This window comes from Marmota monax, unplaced genomic scaffold (assembly GCF_021218885.2).
Source record: "Marmota monax isolate L192 unplaced genomic scaffold, Marmota_monax_Labrador192_F-V1.1 WCK01_AAM20220418_F8-fsc00029, whole genome shotgun sequence".
In the NCBI taxonomy this organism is placed as follows: Eukaryota; Metazoa; Chordata; class Mammalia; order Rodentia; family Sciuridae; genus Marmota; species Marmota monax.
Genome location: NW_026693024.1, coordinates 717707 through 741622, shown reverse-complemented (window position 1 = coordinate 741622; position 23916 = coordinate 717707). Strand labels below are relative to the sequence as shown.

Sequence of the window (23916 nt, the reverse complement as noted above, 5' to 3'; positions counted from 1 at the left end):
GTAGATCCTTTATGTAAAAATCTGTTCACAAACCTGGGGAATTCTTAATAAGAAAGTATTTTTTTGAAAAAAAAGTTTTACTGGGTGTGGTGGTTCTTGCCTGTAAGCCCAGCTAATCAGGAGCGTAAGGCAGGAGGATTACATATCTGAGGCTGGCTTTTGGAATTTAATAAGACCCTGACTCCAAATAAAAAGGGCTACTATATAGTTTGGTGGTAAAAGTGCCCCTGGGTCTAGTCCTTAGTATTTCCAGGAGTTGGGAATGGGGGTTAATTTAATGTCTGCTTTCTTTGGTAGTAGAAATTGAATACTTGAATTTCATTCTAAATCTGTGAATTGACAGCACTTAAAAATCTTCTCTGATTATTATTGCTATTATTTTTTTGTCCTAGATTTTGCCTTGCTTTTGTGTCTGAGAATGAAGTCACCGATTTTGTTAAAATAAGTGTATTTTGAATACTACCCAAATAAATAATGCAGTCAGACATTTTAAGGTTTTGGAAGGATGTTTTATACTCAGGGATATTATTATTTATTTATTTTTTAAGAGAGAGAGAGAGAGAGAGAGAATTTTAATATTTATTTTTTTAGTTTTCGGTGGATACAACATCTTTGTTTATATGTTGTGCTGAGGATCGAACCCGGGCCGCATGCAGGAGAGCGCGCTACCGCTTGAGCCACATCCCCAGCCCTCAGGGATATTATTTGCACTATAGAAGTTGTCATCAAACCATGACATTATACAAAAACAAACAAACAAAAAAATGAGATCTCGGGGCTGGAAATATAGTTCAGTTGGTAGAGTATTTGCTTAGAATGCATAAGACCCTGGGTTCAATCCCTGGCCCCACAAAAAAAAAAAAAAAAAAAAAATGAGATCACTAGCATTTAAAAGTATAGCTGACACTAACTAAAGCATTGTGACAGTAGAAGAGGTACTTGTTAACTTTTGTTAGGCTTAACAATGTGTGGTAACAATTTTCTTCTGTTAAGGTATAGTTTGGAAACAATCTTCCCTTGGGAATTCTAGTATAGAAGTTGTAAGGGAAGTTGTTTCATTCTATTCTTTTGAAACTGTGAACCTTTTCTAAAAATGTGTCACATGAATTCTACTGAAGTTTGCTCTTTTGGGATAAAGTTAGGTTTGACTGACATAAATAGTCCCTTCTTTATAAGATCCTCAGGGATTTTTAAAGAAAAAATATTCCTTAAAATATAGTCCTTTATAATAATTTCCTTTTTCCCAGAAACATTCTTTATCAAAGTGATGTTTATGTTTGCTATCTCAGTATAAGGTTTTGCTAATTCAGGTCAGCATAACAAACATTTATTTCACATTAGCTATGTAAAGTCCTGGGCTAAGCCTGCTTAGAAGATGAAGCCCAAAGAGCTGTGGCTCTAATATTGTAAGAGAGTTTTCGGTGCAGACGGGAATATTCTAGATGGCCAAGGATTTAAGTACTGTAAAAACAATGAAAACAGAGAACTGAGATCAAGAAAAATAATTATACAAGTACCATTGAACATTTAATTTCTTTCTAAGAGGACAAAAGGAATAAATGGATAAGGAAGGAATAAATGAGTATGACTACTGTTTAGTTTGCTTAAATAATCACTAATGCTTTTATCTTACATTTCAGAATTGCTAACTTAAATGAAACTTCTTTTTCAAATTTTTAATGCCTTTTTTCAATGTTGAAAACTTTTTAAAAAATATATTTTTCAGTTGTAGATGGACACAATACCTTTATTTTGTTTATTTATTTTTATGTGGTGCTGAGGATCGAACCCAATGCTTCACACGTGTGAGGCAAGTGCTCTACCGCTGTGCCACAACCTCAGCCCCAATGTTGACAACTTTTATTGGAATTGTTTTTGGTTTTCATTGACATATGCTTTTCATATTTGCCTGAACTTAAAAAAATTTTTTCCTTGATATCAAGCCAGTGATGAATTTTTATTTGTTTACATCAAATTCATTTATCTGCTGGGCATTGTACTATGTGCCTATAATCCCAGTGACTTGGGTGACTGAGCAACTTAGTGAGACCCTGTCTGAAAATAAAAAATGGAAAGGAATGGGGAGATAGCTCAGTGGTGAAGCACCTCTAGGTTTAGTCCTCAGTACCTGGAGGGCAGGCGGGGGGGGGTGGGCGGGAAGCCACTTAATCTAACTCTATGTTTTTTACCTCTTCCAAAAGTGTAAAACTATAAAATAGTACTGTCCAATAGGACTTCTACAATGATGAAACATAGTTATTGAAAACTTCTGATGTGGCTTGAATAACTGAGGAATTGAGTCTATTCTCCCCAAGCTCTGGGGATGAACCCAGGACCTTGTTAAATGCAAGGTATGCACTGTACGACTAAATTATATCTCCAACCCTGAATTTTTAACTTTTATTTAATTTTAGTTAATTTAGCAGTGTTAGATTTCCCCATCATTATGACAAAATGTCTGAGAAAATCAACTTAAAAGGAGGAAAGGTTTATTTTGACTCATGGTTTCAATGCATGGTCAATTGTCTCCATTTTTGGGGGGGCCTGTGGTTAGGCAGGGAGTGCTGATGAAGCAAAGCTACTCACCTCATGATAACTGCGAAGAGAGAGGAAGGGTCCAGGGTCTCCATATCCCCTCAGGGGCACACTTATAATTACCTAACTTCCTCTCACTAGGCCCAACTTCCTAAAGGTTCCACCATCTCCTAGTAGCACCATAGGTAAGTGACCAATTCTTTAGAATATGGGTTTTTAGGGACCATTCAAGATCCAGACTATAGCACCAATTAAGTCTTGTACTGGGGATTGAAACCAGTGGCTCTACCACTGAACTTCACTCTCAGACCTTTTTATTTTTTGTGTGAGGGTCTCACAAAGTTGCCAGGTCTGGACTCAGTCTCCTGAGTCTTTGAGATTACAGCTGTGTAACACCACACCCAGTAGCCTCAGATGGCTAGTAGCTGCTGGATTAGACAGTGCAGATATAGATAGTATAGTCTGAGTATTTGTAGTGGTTATGATAATAATAGCTGTTTTAGTTAGCTTTCATCACTGTGACCAAATCACCTGGCAGCAACACTTAGAGTAGGAAAAGTTTATTTGACTCACAGTTTTAGAAGTTTTAGTCCTTAGACATTGCTCTAAGCTCCATTGCTCTGGGCCCAAGGTGAGGTAGCACATTATGGAAAAAAGGCTCAGTGGAAGAAAGCTACTTAGCTCATGGTGGGGTCAAGAAGCAGAAAGAGGGAAGGAGAGGGGAGAGGAACCACAGGAAAGATGAACCCTTCTAGGGCACATCCCAGTGACCCACCTTCTCCAGCCATCCCTATAGTCTTATTTTGTTTTACTTTATTTTATTTTTTGCAGTACTGGGATTTCAACCCTGGAGGGGCACTCTACCTACATCTCCAGTCATTTATTTTTTATTTTTTTCCTTTTTGAGACAGGGTGTTGCTAAGTAGCAGAAGCTAGCTTCTAATTCTCTTGTTTAAACCTCTTGCGTTGCTGGGATTCCAGGTGTGCACTGCTGTGCCCAATTCTCCATTTTATTGATGAAAATATTGAAGCACAGAAAATTAAATTAGCTACATAAATTCATATAAATTCATACAAGTGAAAAGGCTAGGAACTATAATATTAATGCATAAGTTTGGAGCCAGATTTCTGGATATAATTGCTAGGTTTTGGTGTGCCCAAGTATCAGTTAAATAAACACCCAACACCCAACAACACAGTTCAGATTTCCGTTACTATCATGTATTCACTGTAACTGTGTGATCAGTCCATAAGATGAAAATGTATCAAACAACAAAACGTGATGATACTGTATGTTAAATTTAAATCCAACGTAAATGGAGTTATGGAAGATGGTGACAGTGGGAATGGCCTTGCTGCTGTTCAAGACTGGAGATGTGTCTTTGGAGGGATTCAGTGAAGGTGATCTTCCTAGTATAACTAAGAGAAGAGCTTGTGAAGAAAAGGAAATGCCCCAAGTGAAGTGATACTTAAAAGCACTCTCAGGGAGATATTACAAAGTGCAAAGGAAAGAAGATAATTTGTCAAAGTAAAAAAGCAAGAACTCTTTTAAGTTCTAAAAAAAAAGAAAACACTTGAATTTTCATTGTTTCTAATATTTGAAACTGGGTACTAATAAGAAATTAGTTTTACAATTTTTATTTTTTCCTATTCATTTTAATCAGTGGTATGTAAGTTTTAATGTTTAAACAAACATTTTTAGATGTCATAGAAAATTTAAGTTAAATGTGGAGGGCCCTGGGTTCTTTCCCCAGCACTGAGGTAGGGATGAAGGGAGGGATATGTACAGTGGAGTAGGAGGAATATCAGGATGATCATGTGCATCTTAAAAGGAAGCAGGAAATAAGCAAAGGCTGATGAGTGGGAAGCTCAGCAGAGATGGTTACAGATCCTGGAAGGGTTAGCAGCATCAAGGAGAAGATAATGACTTCAGAAAGGAGATGGGATGCTGGATCTGTAATGGCTAATGTGTGGTGGCTATGGGAGAGATGGGGCTTGCTCAACACAATCTCTTTATGCCTTAGTGTGGAGTTTGTCTTTATCCTAAAGACTAATGATGAGTCATTCAAGGAATTTAATAAGGGAATGATGTGATGAGATTTTTAAAAGAGCACTTTGCCATCTGTAGAGGGAGTAATTTAGAGAGAGCTGCACTGGAGGCAGGAAGAGAATCCCAATAGAGTGCATAGCAGTAATGTAAGGGGGACCTTATGAGGACTTCCAACCTAAAAGGTGGGTAAAGTAGAGCCAACAACAGTGAAGAAACATTAAAGAGATAAGGATGGCGGTATTTGGTCATTGGTTTGAGGTAGGAGGTAATAAAAAGGAAGTGGTCAGTGATGGCTTGTTTTCTGGCCTTCTGGAGGAAGGAGGGGAGGTTTGGGCCATGAGAAGGAAAGTAGAGAGGAAAAAAATTGAATTCAATTTATAACATAAATTTATAACATAAAAGTCTCAGATTCTAAGGGTCATACCAGTGAGTATCTTCGTAGCTCTTACCACTGTATCACATGGAACAAGTGGAAGAAATTATGTCAGTTACCTCTACTTTAAAATAGGGGTAAAAATAGTGCCTGTCTTGGAGGGGCATACAAGTTTAATGTAAAGTACATGTAAAGTTAAGATTAGCACCTAGCATAGAGCAAATTCTCAGTGATTAGCTGTCATTATTATATGTCTAGTGAAAATATTTTTAAAGATTAGTCTTAAGTTCACAGACACATTTTGAGATATAGATTTGTGAGTCACCAGCATACAGAAAGAGTGATATGATTGAATAATTTAATTGAAGAACTTTGTATAAAATTAAAATAACCAGGTCATGTTGTTAGGAAATTAAGGGATATCTGTAAGAGTCAAGTTTGTAAAAAAGAAACATGTCTTCTTAGTGGTTGAGTGGTAAATATTTAACAAGTGACATTTAAAAAAGAAAAAGAAAACCAACCTCAATTTTAGCATTTCCCAAACTTGACTTAAAAGAAGTTGGGGAGAGCTGTGACTATTTGGCTCTTGAGAGTGTATGAAACTCATCCCCAGGATTCTAGTTGTGTGTCCTTTTTTTAGAGCTGTAGTGGCTGTAACATGGTGTTGTAAACATGCATTAACTATTGTATACAATGTGGTTTGGGTAATATCATTATGTTAGGCAGCTGCTATCTAGTGATTTTCCAGAATCTGTTAAAATGAGATACCTAAAGCAAGTTGTTAGGTCTCTCTCTGTAGTCCTAATTTTGCTATAAATGCAAACATACGTTTTAGGGTTACCTTAATCTTCCTGAGTATCCTAAAGTTTAATTTTTTAGTATCATTTGTTTTTCCTATTCCTGGGATAGATTGTACTGTGGTGGGGGCACTCCTTCCATCCTTCTCCGACCCTCGCAAGTCCCAGGAATGGGAAAGCACAGATTAAAAATCACTTTTAAGATCTACTGTCTCAAGTGTCTGGACCAAGAAAGGGACTAATAAGGTCACTTTGAAATAAGAGAAAGTAACATGCTTGAAATTTCAAGACACCTTGGAATTACAGGACTAGATTTTCTAGATTACAGGAGTTCCTGGGACAATTAAATATTTTTTTTGTGTGTGTGTATTATGGATAGATCAGTTGGTAGGTCTGAGTATGAGGTTAGTATACAGTGGGAAAGTGACTTTTCTTTTCATGTTACTCTGTGGAAAATTTTTACTGTTCCATGAACCCAACCATAATTGTGGCATTTGGCATGTTGTTGCAACAGCATTGCTATTAATTCTTGGGAATTGTGTGTAACTGAGATAGTGATGGTTACAGTTCAAGTTAGCTGGTGTTGACATCATCTCTGGGTGAGGAGAAAGATCTTTTCAGGTCTAGGATCAAAGCTTCTTCTTTGATTTGTAAGGCCAAAGTCATGGTTCTCACGACCATCCGATTCTGTTAAGTTTTGTTTTGTGGTCACACACTGGATACTTAAATCCCTGCCTTAAAATTAGGTATTCTTGGTGTGAGAACGTGGAGTGAGGTGTGAGGTGTGTGTGGGTCAGCATACATGGGGGATATTTATTGGATGTCTGTGGATGTCCTACTGATGGTCTTATCTGTAACAACAGCCCAAAGATGAAGATCCCTCCCCCTTTAAAAATATTTATTTTTTAGTTTAGGTAGACACAATATATTTATTTTATATTTATGTGGTGCTGAGGATTGAACTCAGTGCCTCATGCATGGTAGGTGAGTACTCTGCCACTGAGCCATAACCCCAGCCCCAGTGCCCTTTTTGTGTAGTAGTTTTGTTTTCTTATTAGTAGCCCTAGGGAAGAAAGACAGTGCATTTTGTGACCTGCTGGTGATTTTTATCTGCTGTACAAATCTTGATTTCACTGTTCTCCTGTATTTTGTTACTGGATGTATCATTTAGTTATTAGAGTCATGAACTACTGTTTTATTGTTAATGCAGTAAAGTTCACAGCAGAATAATATTTATTGAAAAGTTATCTATATAATTTCTTAGTATCATACAAATTAAAATCCTTCATATAAATGCATATATTTCCATATAAATTATAATTTTATAGTTTAGAATTTCTGTCTATAAACTTTTCTGTGTACAATATTTTAATTTTATTTTATTACAAGTAGCTTTTCTTCATATTCTTGTTCTCATATTTTTTACGGATTAAAATTAATTATTAGTTGCTAATATTTTATTACTTTAAAAATAAGATGAGAAAAATCCAATTTTGAACTCTTTACCTTGTTTGTTCCAAATTCTTTCATTTTCATTGAACAGAAAAGAAGCTTAATTACTTAATGTCTAAACTTCACATATAAGTAAGTAACCTTTTAAAAAAGATTAATTTCCACTTGGATATCTATTCATTTATGAGACCTCAACTCGTGTTTATATTTTTAGAATGATAAGCAAATACTTTAGAATAATTTTCCTTGAAGAAAGAAAGTTTTAACCCTAATCAGATTTCAGATATTCATTTAGCCTCTATTATGTGGTTTGGTGGCAAGAAGAAAATGTATTTTTCTTCATCTTATAGTAGAAATTTAGCAGTCTACATTAAATAGCATGTGGTGAAAACAGTTATCTTGACCAAACAAAGTTTTTATATCAGGCCTTTAAAATCTCAACAGAATTTAAACATTATTTAGATAAAACAATCATGTTACAAAGACGACTTTTAACACGATCAGGCCACCCACAGTGTGGACCAGAGGATATGGCATGCAAGCCACCCAGTGAGACTGAGGTAATTTTTTCATCTTTGCTTAAAGTATAGTCACTAGACCAGATAATGTAGAAACTTTTTACAAGCAGCGATCAAACAGCCAAAAACAGTTTATCCTTTCTCTCCCCTTTCCTTGTGGCTAATTAAAAATAATTCACAAGTTGCAAAATTTAAACAATTTTTTGTACTTGCAAATTTTGCTTTAGATAAAGCAGCTCTTTCATTACAGTGACCCATATAATTTGACAACTTTTAGGAAAAAAATTATGAAATATTCTTGTATAACTTTATAAGAATTAGCTGATTTAAGAAATATTTATACTATGTTAAAGTTTGTCATTTTAAATTGTGTATATAATTTTCTGTGTCTGCTACATAAGGAGATAATTCTATTAAGAAATAGGATTAGTTTTAAAATTACTTCTTTTGAACAACTTTTCTGAAAATGATTTTCCTTGTTTTGTTTATCGCCCCATATGTAGATGCTGAATCCATAGAATTTCAGTAGTGTGCATGTATATCTGCACACATCTGTATGTTTGTTTTACTTTTTTTGTCTGAAGTAATGATATAACTTAAGGGCCATAATTGCAATAACATTTAAAAGAGTAACTAAAATAAATACAGGTTCATGTGGGAGAATTTATTTGGGCATGGAAAGTATAGTTGTTTTTAATTGGGTACCATTTTTCACATATGAAAAGACTTAGCAGGCAAAATGGAAATTTTATTTTAGCAAACTATAAAAGATCTCCAATATAGCTAACTTAAAAAAAATAGTTTATTGCATTTAACTGTAAAGTTTCGATAGCTGTCTCAGACTTTGTTTCTAGTGCTCAGTTACACATTTTGTGATTCAAATTAGCTTTTATTTAAGTTTCTTTTTCTCCTTTAAAAATAGGAGCAAGTAATACTGCGGACACGTTATTTCAAGAAGTGTTAGGTCGAAAGGACAAGGCAGATTCTACTAGGAATGCACTCAATGTACTTCAGCGATTTAAGTTTCTCTTCAATCTTCCTCTGAATATTGAAAGGAATATTCAAAAGGTAGAGAAAATATTTGTGTACTAACAGTTATAAATGTCATAAGTTTTAAAGGTTTGTTAATACATTTTTAATATTAACCAAATGTCTTCATTATGCTTTATTGATGGTCTCCAAAATGTTTCTTTATTTTAAAGGGTGACTATGATGTGGTTATTAATGATTATGAAAAGGCCAAGTCACTCTTTGGGAAAACGGAGGTGCAAGTTTTCAAGAAATGTAAGATTTGTTTATTACTTCTACATCTTCTACTTTCCTTTTACAGGAAGAATGAGGAATGTGTTCTGTAAAGAATGTTACATGCATTTTAGATTTTGTTTATATGGTGTTCTCTTTAAAATGTAAAACAATTACTTCAAAAATAACATGATTTTCTTCCTGAGATGCAGTGAAAATGAGCACTCGTGACGATGGGTTATTCTTGGACATTCTTTGCTGCTAGTCACAGTGCTCTTAAAACTCTTTCTTGGGGCTGGGGTTGTGGCTCAGTGGTAGAGTGCTCGCCTAGCATGCATGAGGGACTGGGTTCAATCCTCAGCACCACATAAACGTAAAATAAAGATACTGTGTCTACCTAAAACTAAGAAATAAAATAAATATTATTTAAAAAAAAAAACAAAAAAACTCTTTCTTATCAGAAAGAAGCAAAGACAGGTATTTTATAGACATAAATCTGCATTTCGATTTTTTTTTCCTTTGGAGAGAACAATCTATATGAATTCTAATTCTTTTTTAGAGCAAACCCAACATCTTTTGAAATTATTTCTAATACTGGATTTACAGAGTATAAGAAAAGCTTAAAATGCCCCATGTTTAAACTCCCATAAATTAGAAATATTATAGGGTTTACTAAAAATGAAATATGTAAGAATTCAGAAATCATAATTTTATTTCTTTTCTGTGGTAAAATTTATATTTACTTAAATGCACAGACCTTACAAGTTATAGGTCATTTATTTCTAACAAAAATACATGCCCACGTACACACTCAAGATGGTGTTTTGATCACTTCCAAAGGTTCCTGTACTTCTTCTTAGTCAAAATGAACCATCTGCTTTCTGAAATTTGATTTTAAATTTTAATTCTGCGAATCTTGTGTATTCTTTTTAAAAATAGATTATGCTGAAGTAGAAACACGAATAGAAGCTTTACGAGAATTACTTCTGGATAAATTGCTTGAGACACCATCAACCTTACATGACCAAAAACGCTATATAAGGTAAAACTTTTGCAAGAATTCTGAGGAATCACCTTTATCTGTTTTGGTATTGGATGTGTCAGGTAACCCTTAACACTGATTTGGGGGAAATTAGTAGACTGCTGATAAAATGGTAAAAGAGAAGCCAAATAGCAGAAATTTAGGGTTTTTGGTATAGGACACCAAAATTCTTTTGAATACCAATAAATTGGGAGTAGTTACATAGTATTTACTTTTTAAAGCTAGAAAATCCTGCCAGTTTGGCAAAGGAACAGTAGCCCTATTGCTTAGTCACCTCTTCCTCCTGTGGGTTACCTAACTTTGTGGGATGGTGTGGTGCCACACCCTGTGAATACCATAGTTCATGAAGTAGGGGCTCTCTGTATGGTTTAAAGAGAATAATACTGTCTTATGCTGTGTGAGAAATTATTCATGCCATAGGAGTGTCCCATGGCTCAATAGTGAAGAAAGTTCTGGAAAGTTTTGCCCTTGAGTATCTATCTGATTTACAAGCCTTTAATGGTCAATAAGATAAATATTGTTACTAAATAGAAATACTTTTTTAAAAATAGCAATAATATTAAAAGAGGTGGACTTCATAGGATATGAAGAGTCTTCAGGAAGAAGCAGTATCTCATGATGGAACTAGCTGTTCATTATAGTTAACTATAGGCATATATGCATTTGGCTGTGATTATCATGTGATCATTGAAAATACTCTGCAGGCATAGGAGAAGGATCTGTTCTAAAAGCTTCTGTGTGTGCAGTTGTGGAGGGTCCAAGAGTTTACACTCAGACCTTGTCCTGATGATGAGGGAAACTGGGAGCACGAGCCACTGCATTGGTACACACTAGTTTTGTCTAGTTGGAAGGTGAGGAGAGGCTTGGGGAATAGGACAGAATGAGCAGTAAAGTCAGTTGCTGCCACTGCAGAAAGTGTACCCTGTGCCTGAGCACTGCCCTGGGTGCATTCTGTGTTTCCTCTCTTAGCAAAGGGTACTTGCATTGTGTCTGTTACACAGGTGAAGAAAGCAAAGCTTGCCCAGCACACACTAGTAGGATTACTTCTACTGTTGGTCTGGTTCAAAGCCTATCCTGGCTTTTCTCCGTGTTGTCTCCTTAAGGAAAGAATGTCTACAGCAGACTTTTCTGGCTCATAGAACTGTATAAATTTAAAGCTGGAAATAAACTACATGTTAGTTATCCAATTGTTTTATTTTCTACATATAAAAAATAATTTTGGTAAGGTGGAGTGTGTTGTCCAGGACACATTGATGAGGAACAGGTGCCCCGATTCTTCCTTGCTCTGTTCCCCTCTGCTACTTTACAGATTTTTCTCTATAGATTCACCTAGCAGTTCATTTGTTATGTTAAATTTGCCTGCAGTAATATGTGAGACTTTACTGAGTATAAAATTTCTTTATAGGTAAATTACTGTCTGTATGGATAATGGCCAGTTCATATGATCAGGTTTTTTATTCCTGAACATCATTTAAAAGATGGTAGGGTCAGAAGAGATGTCTTTAGATGGCCTATTTTGCTGCTTTCTTCCCCTTTCATTTTAAAGGAAAAACAACAAGGATGTCAACAATGGTTGAGTTGTTTTCATCATTATTTTATTTCTGATGCTTTGAGAAGACACTAAGCAATTTGATTACTTTTTTCTAATTAAAATTTTAGCCATTAATAAGTAGAAAATAAGATCAGAACCAGATCAAGTATCTGTTGGGTTTTAAAAACTATGGTGATAGACACTGAGAGCACAAGGTGGGAATGGAAACAGCTTTATTATTAACAAAAATAACAGAGTGTTAGTATTCTGTGATCCATTTTATGCATGGTAGAAGTGAAAATCAGATTACTTGCTGTGGTGTCTTACTCTTTATTCATTATTTTATCAAATGTAAATCTTCATGATTAGTTTTACTTCTCATTCTGTCTTGATCTGGTAGAGAACTTGTTAACTTTAATAAGAACCAAGCTCCATTTACTCCTTTCCATCTAAGTGTGACCCTGTTTCTGATAATTTGTAAAAATCGGCATATAGAATTTAAAATTTTTACTCTTAAATATGAAAATTATTAAGCCTATGTCCATCATTTTTGGAATGTTTTCCCTCAAAAGCCTTCATAAAAAATATTCTTTAATGTGTAGTTTTAAACATCATAATTCTAAACAAAGATCTTTATAAGGAAACTATTAGTTTTAAGCTTCATACTAAAAGAAGAAACTTATTGGAAGAGGATGGAATAAGCTGAATTGAACTGAACTGATCTGAGTTTTGCAGAAATATTTGGAGGCATAGCAAACCTATTTAGTAAGCTTGTTGAAATCAGTTACTCCCAGCAAGAAAGAAGCGTGTGTTCTTTGGGAAGAGTAGACACAATATATTATTTGTTATATTTGCATTACAGATAATAAAATAGGAAAGTCTTGTGTGAGAGGAAGAATCAGATTGGTTTTTGAAAGCTTTGGAAGGAATTCCCTATGATTATTAGGAGATTATTCTCAGATAAAGAGACTTAGGTGATGTCTTTTTATTTTAATATATATATTTTTAGTTGTAGATGGACAAATACCTTTATTTTGTTTTGTTTTATTTTTATGTGGTGCTGAGGACCAAACCCAGGGCTCCTCACGTGCTGGCAAGTGCTCAACCACTGAGCCACAACCTCAGCTCTTAGGTGGTATCTTAATATTAGTAAAATTCTTCCTTTTAATTGACTTGTGTCTTTGTCAACTCTGACACATCGCCTGTTTGAAACCTACCCACAGTCATCAGGAGGAGAAGGGCAGGAAGCCTGTCAAGTGCAGTGTGATCCATGCTGTGAAATGGCCCTCTGTAGATGATCAAATGCCTAGACATTCTCAGAAACAGGAATCCAATAGCTAGTGGAGGTTGGGGTTGTTGTGGATAGTTTCTCAATATGATGTCATGTTTCTTCTCAACATCTTCTTTGCTAACTTATTATGAAATTGATTTGTTTCTCCTCTAATTAGCTGCTAATTGAGATGTCTGAGTAATGAGTACTGGCTACTGAAAAAATTGGGAGGGAGCATCAGGCATGAGTGATTGAGATTTGGCTAGAGGTCACAGCTTGTAGTTATTAATGAATATTTATCATTGACCAAAAATCTTTAACCACAAGACAAAGGATAGCCTATTATTTAAGAATAATTTTAAGACAATAAATTTATTCGAATATGCTTTTTGATTTGATTTAATTGGTTTTTAACTTGTTGTATTCATACATTTTGTGACGTATGAATGCCTTATCTTGAATACTATTTGATAGAAATTTTTTAACTGTAATATATTTAAAGTGTCTATATGGATTTGCGTATTTTATACACAGAGACATAAAATATTTTAAAAACTTTTAAAATAAGAAACTATCCATATATATTCTAGAGAAACACTTTCTCAGTGATGAATTAGTTTGTTACCAAATTGCTTCATGTTGAGAAAGCAGTCTTGTTTTAGCTCTTAATAAGCTGTGTTACACTGCCATCTGGTGGCTGTAACAGTTGCAGTTCTTTAAACCAGTGTTCTTGGCTTGCCCCGGGTCTTTCATGTAATGATTTCAAACAGAGTAGGCATAGTCTGAGAACTAAATGTAGATTATTAGATGTAAAGGAAAAGCCTCACCATGTCAATAGGATCACTTTGTCTTTGTCAAGTTGTCTTTGTCTTTTTAGTTATCTTTATACAAAGAGCCAATTAAAAATTACAGTTTTGTTATTCTTGCATGAAAAGAAATTTGATCTTGTTTGCAAATTAGATACTTAATATAGTATTGACAAATGCTTTACTCATTAATACAATTTTAGTTTTTCTTAAAAAAAAGGTACTGATTTTAAAATATGCTTGATTTTCTTTTTGCACTCACTTATAACAGAAAAAGCCGTGGGCTTGCTTTTTTTTAAGGTATCTGTCTGACCTTCATGCTCCTGGTGACCCTGCCTGGCAATGCATTGGAGCCCAGCACAAGTGGATCCTTCAGCTCATGCACAACTGCAAGGAAGGCTATGTGAAAGACCTGAAAGGCAAGGGTTTCTTTTCTGATGTATATGCTATTCCTTTACATCACTTTAATATTCTTTGGGAATGCTTAATAATTAAGGGAATGATTACCTATTTTTCTTGGTATCTGTACCTGTCCCATTGTTGTTGCTATTGTTAACCCCTCTCCGCTTTTTAACATTGTACTTACGAGCTGGAAACAGAGGGAAGGGTGAAAACTTTTTTTTTTTTTTTTTTCAAAAAATTTATTTATTTTTAGTTCTCGGCGGACACAACATCTTTGTTGGTATGTGGTGCTGAGTATCGAACCCGGGCCGCACTCATGCCAGGCGAGCGCGCTACCGCTTGAGCCACATCCCCAGCCCATGGGTGAAAACTTTTTTAATATGTTTGCTTTTGTGACCAGTTAACAGGATTGACAAGAGTTTGTTGTAAGGAACATTTAAAATTTCATTGGAGTCAGCATGATGCTCTAGAAATGACAGTAATTCTTGATAAACGTTAGTCTTGCTAATTGTTTCATCAGATATATGCTGATCTATACTGCATACCAGACAAATTCCAATTACTAAATAGATAGTGATGAATAAGACCCAAGCCATGCCTCATTGAATTCACAGGAGGGAAAAGTCATTAAACCTGTAACAATAAAAACATTGAGACAAATGATAAAAAGGCAAACAAAAGGTATTCTGTGGGGGAGTAACTGAGGAAAGTGCTTTAGATGACTGGTTTGGGAAAGTATCTCTGGAATGCTTCATTTTAGCTAAGAATTGGAAGTGGCTTATCAGGCAGACTCCACCCAGCCTGAGAAAGGGAACCACTTGAGCAAAGGCCCTCAGGTGAGTTTGAAGAGACAAGTTAAACCTGCATGAAATTGTTTTCATGAAGGTTTATTGACTTATTTGTATAATCCTGGCATTCAACAAATATTAATATATTGAATGTCTACCATGCTCCCAGATACTGTGGGTGGCCAGTATAACTGACAAGGGGCTGATTCATACAGGTTTACAACATCATGGAAGAGACATTCTGGTTGGCTATAAGGATACTGTGTACTATGTCATATTTTAAGATTGGGGTAGTGTTTAATGCTGTCATAGCACTTAGGAACAGAACCTAATTTAGGGTTTTGGGGTCAGGGAAATAATATTATAAGATATGAAAGAAATTTATTGACTCTGAGGTCTAAAGGCTACCTGTGTTGATGATTTCAAGTAGAAGAAGAAAGAGTTAAAGATCATTCCAGGAAGAGTACTAGGTTTGGAGCAAGGGAAAGCCACTGAATTTTGTATGCCTGGAGCAAGAAAGTGATTAGAATTGGAGGAACTGAGACTCGAATTAGGACACACCAGATAATGGACTTTGTTAGCTGCTTTGAGTAGTTTGGCAGTAGGGAGACATTGAAAGACTTCAAAAGGTGAAAGACATGATTAAACTTATTTTTTTTAAAGAGAGGATGACTCTGGCTTTCATATACAGAATCAATGAGAGGGAATAAGCCCCAAGCAGGGAAGCTGGTTAGAAGCTAGTATGATAATTCTGGCATCTGACCTAGCATGGAGGTGTTGGAAATGTGAAGTGTGTAGATTACAGGGCTATTTAGAAAGTAGATAGATATGACTAGGTACTGGAAGAATGAGGAAGAGGAGGAGGGGATGAAGGATGACTCTCAGGCATCTGATTGTGGTAATTTACTAGTATGATGGTATTATTGAGTTAAGGGACTTAGAGGAAAAATGTGATTTTTTCCCTCCTTTCATTTGGATAGGTGGATTTGGAATTGTTTGACATGCAAGTAGAGATACCCAGAAGGTATTTGTACTTAAAGGAGCCAGAGATTTGGGTATGGTTGCACATGGATGATTCTTAGGAGTTGATGCACTCATTCAAAAAGATAAAAGAGAAGAAAACCAAGAATGGAATCCTGAGGAGCTAGTAGAAGAGAAACCTGGACAGGAGATGATGACAGGTTGGTTATCAGGACAAGATGGAAAAAGGAAGGCCTACAGCCACAAAACCAAAAGGAGGGAGTTATTGAAGTTTTTAAATTGAAGTGGAAAGTAAGAGTGAAATGTCCTCTAGATTGGGCACCAAGGCTGCTGTTGGTGACCTTGGCAAATGTATTGTCAGTGGCCTGAACTCCTGAGTAGATGACGTAAAATGAGGAGTTGTAGTGATCATCAGGTCCCAGAAGAGTTAGGTGAAATGACATGAGAACAGTCCTGGCCCAGAAAGATAACAGTTGTTGCCTATATTTATTTATAGCTTAATTTTGTCATGAATTGTTTGGCTTGGATTTGAGTACTTACCAGTTTTGATTCTTGTTCTTTTTTGTGTTTGATATTTCAAAAAACACGAATATCTCTCTGTTGATGCCATATCAATATTTCTATTGATATCATTAATTATTTTACATTTGTAGCAAGGGAAAATGATAGCAAATAAGACACAGAGACCTTAGTCTTTGGGAATACTTAAGATTGTCTTAACATACTAATTTCTCTGTTGATTTAACTAGTAATTTTTTAGTCTACTTGTTTAGTAGGCTTTCAATCTTGACTACACATCAGAATTCCTAGATTTCCAGAATCCGACACCCATCAATTCCATACCAATTGTATTAGATTCTGGAGGTGAGACCAGGTGGCAGTATTTTTCAAGCTTCCAGGTGAGTCAGCTGCAGCCAGGGTTGATCATTGGTGCATTTACTGTTTGTGGTTCTGGGGGCTAGAAGTGCTGTGGTGAGAAGGCTTCTTAGATCTTGGAGTTTGGTGGGATAGATGTATGATTTTTGAAATCATATAAGTATGTGTTTAATTATAATTGTAAAAAGGATTATGAAGTGTAGAGTGCAGAATTTTATGAAATCATATTACAAGGATACACAGACTGGCTTGGGGAAAGTGCAAAGAAGTGTCCTAGAGAAGGTGATACCTCAGTTGAACCCAAATGATGACTGTCTGCTATCTAGATTGGTGTGGGGAACTATTACAGACTTGTAATACATCTCAGTAAATGCTATCCTTCTCCATCAAAGTTGGTGGTAAATATGGTGGCCATGTTCAAAGGATACACACAAAATATGTGGTCTGACAAAAAAATTTTCCTACTTACGCATATAGGAAACAATCTGAACTCAAAATTTGGTATGAAAATATCAGAATTTCTGGGATCTGATTTTATTCTATAAATTTCATGATAATACAGGATAGATTTCCCAAATGAATTAGTAAATTTTTGTTATACTTTAATTTTCTTCAGATGTTCATGTGCAACAGTGCCCTTTTTCATTGTCAGTAAATGCTACTAATAGAAATAATTTAGGTAATCCTAATATATAAGAACCTTTTAATTGGAAGAGTAGTATGGTCTTTTGTGTTCAGGTCAGAAGTAATTTAATTGTTTCATTTTAGAGAATCTCAAAACTCTCCTTGTATATGTTTTGCATGGTGCTGAGAACTGGGTTCAGGGCCTTGCACATGCTAGGAAAGTGCTGTACTGCTGGCCCATACCCCTAGCCTCCCAAGCATATTTAAAAGCAAGAAAGACAATAGAATAATTTTCCATGAACCCACCATAACTTCAATAGTTGTGAGCTCTCCCATTTTGGATTATGTTGAAGTGGGTTACATCATTTCATTCATAGCTAATTCAATGTACTTTTCAGAGATAAGGAGTCTTTTAAAAATTATCATCGTACTTGAAATATCAATAATTTATTATCAAATATTCATTTAATTTTTAAACTCATAAACAGTTTAATTTCACCTCTATCATTTTTTTGTAAATTTTTAATTTGTTGTTCTTACTTATACATGACGGTAGAATGTATTTTGACATATATACATATATAGATTATAATTTCCCATTCTTGTGGTTGTACATGATGTGGAGTTACACGGGTCATGTATTTATATATGAACATACGAAAGGTATGTCCTATTCATCTTTCCTACTCCTATGCCCTCTTCCTTCCCCCTATTTCCCCCTGTCCAATCTGGTGAACCTCCACTTTTCCCTCCCCACTGACTTTTGTGAGTCAACATCCATATATCAGAGAGAATATTTGGCCTTTGTATTTTGGGGATTAGCTTATTTTACTTAGCATGAATAGCCTCCAGTTCTGTTTATTTACCAGCAAATGCAATAATTTTATACTTCTTTATGGCTGGGTAATATTCCATTGTGTACATGTACCACATTTTCTTTATCCATTCATCAATTGAAGGGCACCTAAGTTGGTTCCATAGCTTAGCTATTGTGAATTGAGCTGCTATGAATATTGATGTAGCTGTGTCACTGTAGTATGCTGATTTTAAATCCTTTGAGTATATGCTGAGGAGTGGGATAACTGGGTCAAATGGTGGTTCCATTCCAAGTTTTCTGAGGAATCTCCATACTGCTTTCCAGAATTGCACCAATTAGCACAAGCGGTGTATGAGTGTACCTTTTGCCTCACATCCTTGCCAATATTTATTGTTACTTATATACTCGATAACTTCCATTCCAACTGGAATGAGATGAAATCTCCATGTAGTCTTAATTTGCATTTCTCTAAATTGTTTGTGATGTTGAACATTTTTTTCATATATTTTTCTTGATCATTCATTTTTCTTCTTCTGTGGAGTGTCTGTTCAGTTCCTTTGCCTGTTTATTGATTGGGTTATTGTTTTTTTTTTTTTTCACCTCTATCTTTTCAAGTATATTGATACCATCACTTTTTGACTGATACTTGTGCAAAGCCAAATGATGAATGTGCCATAGATGTAGGTAAACTGTGTTTCCTAGAATGGAAGAAGAATCAGTCAGTGTTAAAATATGTTTTGGCTTTGGCCAGTTTGTACTTAGATGCTTTTCTCTGTCATCATTAATATATGTATATATTGTTGGATACATGTTATCTCTTCAATATACACTTAACCTACATTTGTGTAGGTAATATAATTATGTTTGCTGTATGTATGGTTGTGTTTACATAAATTTTAGACTTAATTATAAATTTGCTGGGAATGAACACAATTTTTCTTTCATATAATCTATAACTGTTATATAGTTATTTTAATAGATATTTTATGATTACTCTAATTATATATAATGTAAATATAAGGCAATATATAGAAAGATCCACAAAATATCATTTGGACTTTCCATCAGAAGAAACTGGAGAAGGGCCAGGCATTGTGGTGCAAAGCTGTAATCCCTGTGTCCCAGGAGGCTGAGGCAGGAGGATCATAAGTTCAAGACCAACCTCAGTAGTCTGGTGAGACCCTGCCTCAAAAAAAAAAAAAAAAGAAACTGGAGAAATTGTCTGGTTCAATAGATGACTATAAATCCCTTTCATGTGATTAAGGTATCCCTGAGAAGCCAGGTGACAGACCCAAGTTGTCTGTGTTTTGAGTGAGGGCAGAACTAGCAAGTGAGTGTGCAGATTTCTTCCCTTTCTACCAGACTGTACTCATTTCCCCAGGCCAGAAGACACAATACTTCTCTGTGTTACATTGTTGGAGCATATTTTATCATACAGAATTCTGAATATGATGTCAAAGCAAATTGGCATTTTTCTGGCAGGTAAGGCAAATTGATGTTTGGTAAATCATAAAGAGCTACTGTGCCTGAAACTATCCAAGCTAGATGAGCTGTTTCTAATTTCTATTACTTTTGATGTTATTTTGCTTATATTTAGATAAACCCTATTGAAGAAATTTTATGTAAACATAATTAGTAACCTCTAAAATTATATATCAAGTATAAATAAATGCTTCAGTAGTCAACATGTTGAGAAAATGGAGGTGAATGAGAAAATATCCAGTGACTAGAAGTCATCCTGGGAAATATTAAAGCTATGTTTGGGAAGGCCTACTATCTTCCCAGCAGAGCTGAAAGATTTATGGGGACAGGGATGGAAAAAGGTAGGGCCAGCATCTCCCAGTTGATGTCACTTTTGTACTTTTGTGACTTGGTCTGATCCTCACTGCCTAGTGACAGGGTGTTTACTTATTTGCTTGGCAGTTGCTGGTTTCTTTGAACTGACTATAACTGTACACTGAAGTCTCAAGCATTTTGAAAAGGTGATTCATATTCTGCCAGGAATTGCTTAGGAGTGTCCCTAAAAAAGACAGTGCCTGCATTTCATCTAGTACTTTGTTGTAAAGCTATGTTGATTTTATTAGGTTATTGTCAGGAATATACTTTGAAAATGAAAGCCTGTTGCCTTCTAAAGAAAGTACATCTTAAGTTCTATCATAATAACTGTACTTAGACTATTAAAACTGAAGAAAAGAAATAGGTGTAATTGCTTAAGTAAACCCATAGGTAGAAAATGGTAAAAAACTGAGACAATTTTGTGAAATAAAACTCAATTTTAAATGGATTAATTTTAAGTGTTTCCAGCAGGAAAAGAATTCTTGGTGTATTTTTAAGTAAAGCTGGTCTTTATGTATGAATCTAAGAAATTCTAATTTACATATAAATATTTTTTAAAAAGTCTTTGCATGTGGGTTTGGGAGAAATGTTAATTGTATTTAGTCTTGTGGTCTTCAGAGAAAATTTAATGAGCAAAGATGATGATAGATTTTCAGAGACCACAGCCCTACATACAAAGCTGCCTTTTTGTAAGAAAGACTCTCTTGTAGATGAAGCATTTGGCATCAGAGGTGGCCGTAAGGTGGATATTCCTATGAGTACTGCATTAGACCCTTCTCCGGATTCCAGTTTTTATAGTAATAATATACACGGACCCTAGCAGATGGTGCTCTTCAGGTTACAGTCTGGGAAAGCAGAGCAGGAGGTTGTCCCTGCATCTTCAACACACCTGGCCATCATCCCCAGATATCCCTCTCTCCTCTTCTGGGGCCTGACAACTGTAGCCCAAATGTGATCTTCTGATTTTTCTACTGGAGAAAAAGATGGGGGGAACAAAACTAGTCAAAAGAAACAAGAACAAAGATAAAACCCTGTTTGAAAGCTTAAATGTTGATGGAAGACTTTGACTTCTGTTTTTTTCCAGCCTCAACAGGGTAACCATTTTGCTTCTGGTCCCCTGCATTCAAAGCAGCCTTGTGCCCTGAATCATTGTACACCTTAAACTTAACCACTTTATGAGAAGTGTCAATTATCTCTTGAAATTCCTGTGAAATAGGTCCAAAATTAGAGTAAGTCTTCAGGTTTCCTGCCAGGAAAAGCCCTTTGGTTAACCCCCTACTGGCGTTCTAAACAGGATTTTTAAAGGTGGCCTTCAAAGGTATTTTTTTTCTTTGTTCTGAGAGTGAATTTGAGCTTAACTCTTCAGATATAGGCTGGCTATGTCTTAATAACTTGAGGAAAAAGTCATCAGCCTTCTCATAGAGTAATTCCCTTCTTTCAGAAATATGCTTAATTAAGATTCCCCAAAAGGCATCTTAGAATTGGGTCCCAATAGAGGGAACATTTAGAATAGGAGCCCGTAGCTTAAGTAGGCAATGAATTCTTAAAAATAACCTCATAACAGAAGGAAATACATTTATACAATGCTCAGTTTCTCTTTGATTTCAAACATTCAACAGATTGTTAAATACTTGCTGAAAGAAATAAAAATGTTTATGTTTTCTCAAGGACCTTATGATACAAAAACCCCATATTTTCAACTGAAGCTCATAAAATATATGTGTAAGTTATATTATTGTAATTTGCCTATGATTTTGTTAATTTACACAGTAAAACTGAACTGTATTTTTCCTTGATACTTAAAAAATAAAGCTGTGATCTGTATGTACATGTTATATATATTATGTATGTATGTACATGTACATTTTTAAATAAGTGGGATTTACACATATAATTCTGGTATTGCCCTAATGCAGGGTTAGGGAGACTTTCTATATGCTGGATTAAACTGCAGCCTCCATTAGGAAACTGTCAGTAGTAGAATTTTCTGTGGAACTATAAAAATATTTCCATAGTCAAAAAGACAGTCAAAGGGTGTTGTTATACATATATTAAATTAATATAATTATAATTTTTAAAAGCTGATATAATGAGTTTGTAGATATTTAAGTTTCTGTTATGTAGTTTAATTTCTGGAGATTTAAAAAGTAGTTTCTCTCCTGAGTGTTTATTACTAAATGAACCTGGAATGATAAACTTCAGTTACAACAACAACAACAAAAAAGGAAAGGCAGAATTATAGTAAGTACTGATGGGGGATATTAGTTTGATTTCCATCTGCTACTACCTACAACTAAGTTCTATCCAACATTGAGGACTTCTGGGTTGGACTGACAGTTGATTCACCTATATACTTGTTCTTTTTCATGTTGTGATGACAGTCTTAAAAATTGGCCTCAGAATATGAAAGCTTAGTAGGATTTTATTTACCTGCTTTAAGATTTAGAAGCCATACAGGGAGAAAGTAAATTCAGGGTAGGGAATTAAATAAAGGAAAAGTACCATTTATGAGTGCAATCAAATTGTCTTTTTTTTTAAGCAAAGCAAGAGTCTTGAGTTTCCTGCTTTTTTTTTTTCCTCAGAGAGAGAGAGAGAGAGAGAGAGAGAGAGAGAGAGAAGAAAAAAAGTTGATATTTAATATACCATGAATTAGGTTTGGAATGCATACCATCAGAAATTGTCACTCTTATAGTAAGTAGTACAAGTCTGCATAAATGGTTCTAATTGCCAAAATGCAGATCAGCAGTTTTTTTTTTTTAACATAATGATTGTAGATTGTTTAGAAATCTAATTTGAAAAGAAAGTTTTATTCTCCAGTTTCAAATTATGACTAATGATACTAGTAATTTAGGTACTTTTTTTCCCCTAAAGTCAATAACCTAGGATTAAGAACTTGATTTACTTTTGGAATAGCATTTCGGATCCTGTATGGTAAAATAACAGCTGTTGAATATCATAGGAGAGAATTGGATTACGGACTCTGTATCTTCTGCTTTATAATAGATTCTATTCACCTTACAATAAGCAATCTCTTTTTTTAGATCAGACAGGCCAAAAAAGGCGATGTCAAAGGACCTTTTCAGTGGGTTATCCTAGCAGCTGGTTCTTTTCTACAACCTTGGCTTACTGTACATCTGGAGGAAGACTTCTTGCAGCTGGGAGCCATTTCATGCCTAACCCGGTCCTCTCTTCTTAGTGGAAAGAAAAGTGTGACATTGAATGTCAAATACACATTGAATTCACACTTGGTAATTTAAAAATATTGATCATTACAAGTATTTTAATTCTATATTCTTTCATTTTTTGTAACAATTTTTTACTTTTATATTCTAGATAATATTTTCTCTATGTAATCTATATATAACTGCCAAAAAGCATAGGAACTTAATAAAAACATAAACATTTTGGTTACTTACCCGTTTTACTTATTACAAATATAAGGTTCTTGCTTAACTAACCAGTTAGCTAAAAAGGCTTCTTGAAAGTTCACATAGTTTTGTTTTTAAAGTATATATACTTTTTTGTGTATTGTTTTGAGTGGTGTTGAAATGTACATCAGAAATGTGGCCTAGGACCTGCTAAAGACTATCCAAAATGAAGTAGTTAACATGGGTCATGGTTAACTATTGACTCCCTTGGTTTAATTTGGATTAAATGATTTTTTTAAATTGAGAAAATGTCCCTATCAAAATTTTCAATATAGAGAGAATCAGAAGATCAAAGAGAGCATTTTTATCTGTTGATACAGGTCTAATTTTTAAGGAATTTGTAATTCTGCCTTGATACACCCACCCCCACCCCAGCTTTGGCATTGAAATTCTTCTGTGTGGTGTGCTTGAAAGGAATCCCATCCTGCCTGTCTGTGGAGGCTCCTGGTCTGCATGTTTGGTCAACAAGCAACAGTGGGTGGTCAGGCTGCAGCACAGGACAAGGGCCCGCTGTGCACAGGAAAATGTGTTCAAAGGTGTTCAAGGGC

At 35.0% G+C, this 23916-nt stretch overlaps 1 protein-coding gene across 7 annotated transcripts in view; it reads left to right on the top strand.

Moving 5' to 3' along the window:
• The window catches only part of Exoc2 (exocyst complex component 2), a 252744-nt gene that overhangs the window by 75551 nt on the left and 153277 nt on the right, over positions 1-23916 (top strand). For all 7 annotated transcript variants that reach the window (XM_058582342.1, XM_058582341.1, XM_058582340.1 and 4 more), the window contains 4 exons: positions 8648-8793; positions 8928-9009; positions 9907-10009; positions 13917-14035. In XM_058582342.1, coding sequence (XP_058438325.1) covers positions 8648-8793; positions 8928-9009; positions 9907-10009; positions 13917-14035 — 450 coding nt within the window. The remainder of the gene's footprint in view (positions 1-8647; positions 8794-8927; positions 9010-9906; positions 10010-13916; positions 14036-23916) is intronic.